The following is a 6,000-nucleotide window of genomic DNA, read 5'->3' as shown; positions in this document are numbered from 1 at the left end:
ACATACATACACTGCAGTTTTTAAACACATTCCAGATCTGCAGATATTTGAAATCAGGAATGTGAGTGAGGCGGGAGTGGCACACAATTTCATCACACTTCCTGCCCAGGGCTGCCTTCCCCCTGGTTCCCGTGTCTAGATACACTGTAGGTCACTTTAAAGGTCGACACACAATAAGTCAACAGGGTCAAAGGGTCGACATGAACAATGTTGACATGCAATAGATCGACAGCATACCTCCAAACTTCGCAGCTTCCTGAAAAAAAAAAAAAACGGGACGTTCCCACGATAATTGGGACTGTTGGGAGGTATGTCGACAGGGTCAAAATGACGACATGAAAAAGGCAGGGTTGGCCGGGAGGCTCCCGAATGGCCGGGAGGCTCCCTGGAAAGGAGCTTAAGCCTCCTGCATTCTGCCGGAGCAGGGCTTGATGACATCAATATCAGGTCCCGCCCCCCGAAGTGCTTCTGATAGTCTCCTCTCCGGGAAACTTTAAAGTAGGTAAGCCTGGAAAAAGGTAGACACATAACAAGGTTGACATGAGTTTTTCATGTCTTGTTCTTACTTCACCATCCATGTCGGCATAGAGGGAGAATAACAGTGTCCCCAGCGTAGCGAGGCACTGAGCCCGAAGCATAGCGAGAGAAGCAAGCCATGCGAGGGTCCACATTACACTGTTTGCAGGTCCATGTCGACAGTTGGCAACTTTGACACCCAAAAATGGGAAAAACTCATGTCGACCTTTTCAAGTCGACATTCTGGCCCTGTCAGCTCTTCCCATGTCGACACTTTGACCCAGTCGACCTATTGCATGTCAACCCCATGGGGTAGACCTATTGACCGTGTATCTAGACACTGTCTATCTAAGGTACTTGTGTATTAGCAGGGTGCCCAATTATGGCCATCCCTACTGGATATTTCCAGAGCAGCGCGGCAGCACCAGAAAGCATTAGGATGGAGAGGTGGGAACAGCGGGTCCTCCTCCTTCTACATTATGTAAACCAGCCACTTAAGGGCACGGTTCCGCTGATGTCCCTTGTACCCCCTCCACTGATTGTTCCACTGATGTCTTTTATTTTTTTAACAATAATTAAGGGTGCAGGGGATTGCCAGCTAGTCGTCCCCCCCCCCCCCCCAAAGCCCCGGGACCAGTGTTCCCTCTAAGCTGTGCGCACGTGCGTGCGCACACAACTCGACGAGCGTGCGCACAGACATTACAACAGAGCGCACAAAGCAGCAGTTGTCCCTTTATGCAGTTGTGGACTCAATTAATGTGTGTTTCACCCATTAAGTAAGTAAGTAAGTAAGTAAGTTTTATTTATATAGCGCACTTTCTCCAACAGGACTCAAGGCGCTTTACAGACATTAAAAATAATGCACATACTGTAATACAAAGGGTTGTCAAAACGGGCAACAATGGCAGTACAGATATACATCACACATACAGATATGCACTAGATGCATTCTAATTAACTACATTGATTGCTGTGTGTTGAATGTTTAATATCATTTTGAAGTAAAGTTAAAATGCTGAACGTCATTTTCCAGTTATATATAAGTGACATTTTCCAGTTATATATAAGTGACATTTTCCAGTTATATATAAGTGACATTTTCCAGTTATATATAAGTGACACACAAAAATTTCAATTTCCTTCCAAAGTTGCACAGCCAAAATCTTTTGCCGCACACAGCCTACGTAAAATTAGAGGGAACATTGCCCGGGACCCATTGCAGTTGCATCCCCTGCACCCTCCATGAAGCCACTCCCCTATAGTTTTGGCTTGAGCACCCACCAGCAAAACGATAAATCAGCACCTATGCTGGGCCCCAAGATTTCTGAGAATAGGGCCATTTTCATAGTGAGACTATAACATGTGTGCGTGAGAATCAGCGCACACAAGTGACTGTAAATGGTTAATGATTACATTTTCCCACACAGCACATATTAATCTAATTCTGCACTTTTTACTTCTGTATTCATCTCCTGCTCTGAGCCTGCAGTTCCACCACCAAACACACCACACTAATGTAATCACTCCTGCAGCGTCTGAACAAGGGTCTGCGACAGTGCGACTTTACAATCGCAACCCCCAGGACTCAGAATAGTCAGATCAACCTGCTTCTCATTGACCTAGAGGTCCAAAGATGTACAAAGGTGACATCTGATTGCTAGGAGGGATATCTAGGATGAGGAAGGGCTGGTCACCTCGCCACACCCATCCCCGGAATAAGCCGACAGACTGGTTGCTACAGCGAGTACCTGTGGTGGCTGCTGCTGCTGGATTACTTTCTGTATGTATGTGCAGCACAGTCTTCTCCCATGGCTGCACCTAAGCTTGTTTACTGCAATGGAACACACAAAGCACACCAAGGTCACCTAAACGGGCTGTCCAAGAAGAATGGGGTGTCCAAAGCACTGCAGGTGAGAGATCCAGTCCATGTGCTCAGTTACATAAATGTTTTGCAGTCTGTAACTTTCTGATGCTTTATTACTTGTGCAGATAAACCTGATAAAAGGTGGTTAGAATTGGACACCTACTTATACTTAGCACTTGCTGGAGACCCTGCATCATAACTTGTTATTATACCGCCCTGTGCGTGGGCTCATTGCAATCCTGTCCCCTCTTTCTGGTGCAACAGAGGAGCGAGAATGAGGAAGTTCTATATCTGGTTTAAAATCCGCATTTGTTCATTGTGAATTATATGATGTAACTCATTGCAGCTGTCAATCCACTCACTGAATTAGAATTCATGCACACATCTGTCCAAGCAAATACCCAGCCCCCCGTTACATTGTGCACTAGTAAATCCTGATTTATTTTTTATATATAATCTCCTATACTCACATTTTGCAAAACAAGAAAGTAATCTAAGCTGTCTGTGCTAAGGAAAGTTGCTGCTTTAAACACAATGGGGTCAATCCTATTATTTGCGAAGGGTGGGAGACAACGCTGGCAACGGCACCCAATGTTGTACCTTTCCCAGGCCGGATTCACTCAAAATGGCAGTTATGTACAAATTTTGGCTGCCGTAAAGTAAATGCCAACCAGCCATCGACAGTCTCAAACTATGTGATGGGTAGCCATCGATGGTTTTAGCGATCTATGGTCATTCATTTTCTTTGACTGACTGTCCCGTAGGCCAATCAGAAAATGGGGGTGGGGCTTTAGGGTTGTCAGGGGGCGGCACTATGCTCCGTGTCCAGGTACCTTGAAAAACAAAAAACAATGGTTCTGCTGTGCCATCGATGGAAGTAAACCTTCGCCCCTGTCAATGGCAAAAGTATCGTTCATATATCATCACTGGCCATATCTAGCGTAAAGTGCTGCCACCATGGTTTGCATCAGCAAGTTTGTCGCAAATAATAGGATCGACCCCAATATCTGCTTTGCAAAGCTGTCCTCAAAGCCTATCATCTGCTGGTAATACCAGCAGATGAGCGGCTTTCCCGGCGGTGATGCGGGAGTGTGCAGCAGCGCTCATCGCCGGGCCATACACACTGGGCGGGTTGATGTTTTGAGCGGCTTTCAGCTCAAAGTCGCTCAGTGTGTAGGGGCCTTTAGCATTGCAAAAAAAAAAAATTTGGACTGCAAAAGGTTAATATTATTTGTGATTTTTTTTTTTTTTTTTTTTTAAAGTAAGTATCTATTAAAAACATAGAAAAGATTTCTTCTCTACCACACGTGGGTTGTGGAATAAGCCATACTGTATTTCCTTCAGGCCACTTCCTGAATGTTATGAAACTTCTAGTTATTGCTAATTACTGCCATTCAGATTGGCTAACCCAGAAGGGAGTAGTTTGGAAGCACAATCAGTGAGTAATGTATACAGTAACCATGGTGACCTAATACCTGCCCAAGGCTTTGTTTTAACTGCCGTGTCTTATAATCTATTGTTTTAAATGCCTGGGTTGATTTGTCTATTGTACAGTATGTGTCATGATATTATAGATCTATATAGTTCTTATGTTTTATAGCAAATATACTGTCTCAAACATATGTTGTAACTTTAATGTCCTATATCATTGGTTCCCAATTGAATCCCAGCGCCCTAGGGTATCAGCATTTATTTTCATGGTGCCCCTAGGATAATTTTTTTTTTTGTACTGATTGAAAAAAATATGGAATTAAATATATTGTACATTATTTCATGTTGATTTTGACACTTTTCATTCGATTGCAGCGATAAATCGGATGGAAAGTGTCCAAATCGCATGTTTTTGACATTTGGGGCGGGATGTTCTAACATCCGCCGGCGCACTCCTAATAATCACATATGTGACTATTAATGCAAATGACGATAAGAGCTGTCCTCCGCACCGCTGGTCCACGTAGGTTGCCGCCACCTCTCCGCACCCCCCCCCCAACCCTGCTGAATGAGAGGGTCTCCATCGTTTTACACTGCAATATAGATCTCACTTTGAAGTAAAACCCCACCCAAATCTAATTCTCTCTGCACTAGTAACATCTGCCCCACCTGCAGTGCACATGGTTTTGTCCATTTGAGATGGAATTTGCCTTTGCGAGTGAACCAGAATAAGGGCCATTGTATAATGGTAACAACATACCCTCCAACATTTTAAGGGTAGAAATCGGTACACATTCGAGAAGGGGGCGTGGCCATGGATAAAGTGGGCGTGGCCACACCCCCATTCCGAATGTTCACTGGGCATTTTGGCACCCCCCACCCTCCACGTCATCTACCACACGCACAGCAACACCGCAGGCACTGCTTACTGGTGGGTGTCTGGGAGGAAGAGAGTGCTTCTTCATCCGGCCGCCAGCTCTTTTAAAATAAAGCCTGCCAGCCTGGGAGCTTGAAGTTCCAGGAGGGGAGGAGCTGCGCTGCGCACTGCAGATAATGGATGGAGTCATACTCGGGAGGCAGGCAAGCATCCTGGCCGGCACCCGGCCCCTCTGTTAAGGTCGCGGGCAGATGACACGTCACGCCCGCGACCAGACACTTGAGCCCCGGCCCAGTCAGCGTCACAGCCAGCCAGCCCCCCTGTGGTCACGGTCGGATGTGACACATCACGCCCGCGACCAGAAACCGGCAACGGCACCCACAGTCACGGAGCGGGAGCAACAGTGGATGCTGTTAAAGCTCTGCTCCTCCTTTCTTTGACCCCAGGAGCCGGACTCCAGAGACAATGGAGACAATGGCGACTCCATTGCCTCTGGCAGATAAAAAACGGTACAATCGGTACATCCGTTTTTAGCCGGTACAGACCGTAAAAAAACTGTACTGTACCGGCTAAATCGGTACAGTTGGAGGGTATGGGTAACAACAGTTCAAGTGTTTTGCAGGCCAGGCCACTAGATAGAGCCCAACAGAGCAACACTTGAATTGTGTCCAGCCGTTAGCGCAGACATCACTGTTATGTCAGATTCTAGTTATGTCACTTGTGGTTCTGTAGCTGGCAGATTGGCAGCGTGTGCACACAAATAGTATCTGATAATTAAAGAAAGAACATTTCCAATTCCGTTGTATATCTGCTTAAGTAAATAAGTGTGCTGGAAGCAAGTGAATTCGTTTCATTCAGTTAATTGAAAATGATTGTATGAAATACAGCGTTGAACAGAACAGTTTGCAGAGAGAATGCTGCTTTTAGTGGATGGAAATAACAAATCCACCTAATGAATCTGCAAACCTAATGCCAAGGTGTAAATCAGACAGGCTCACGTCAGCTACTGAAGGTCGATGTAAGCCAAGGTTGTCATGGGCTTAGGTCGACAGGTCATTAGGTCAACACAAGCATTAGGTCAACATGGGCTAGCTCGACAGTCAAAAGGTCGACATGGGGTTTTTACACTTTTTTATCCTGAATGTCGACGTGGACACTAAGGAAAGTGCCCCGCGTCCCCTCACATGGCTCGCTGCGTTCGCCGGCACGGTGCCTCACCATGCACGGCACACTATTTTATTCTCCCACCACCTCTAGTGGATGGTAGAGCATGAAATACCGCCTGTCGGTATGAAAAACCTCATGTCGACCT

General features: G+C 46.0%; 1 protein-coding gene across 1 annotated transcript in view; it reads left to right on the top strand.

The window, feature by feature from the left end:
• Positions 1-2,087: 2,087 nt before the first annotated feature.
• LOC146063452 (serine palmitoyltransferase 3-like) overlaps positions 2,088-6,000 on the top strand; it is a 117,207-nt gene continuing 113,294 nt past the window's right edge. Inside the window, exon 1 of the mRNA XM_083175836.1 lies at positions 2,088-2,426. Within this exon, the coding sequence (XP_083031962.1) occupies positions 2,325-2,426 (102 nt within the window). The 5' untranslated portion in view covers positions 2,088-2,324. The remainder of the gene's footprint in view (positions 2,427-6,000) is intronic.

The sequence above is a fragment of the Crinia signifera genome, chromosome 3 (assembly GCF_055691185.1).
Source record: "Crinia signifera chromosome 3, ASM5569118v1, whole genome shotgun sequence".
Classification (NCBI taxonomy): domain Eukaryota; kingdom Metazoa; phylum Chordata; class Amphibia; order Anura; family Myobatrachidae; genus Crinia; species Crinia signifera.
This window is presented reverse-complemented; position numbering and strand designations above follow the sequence as displayed.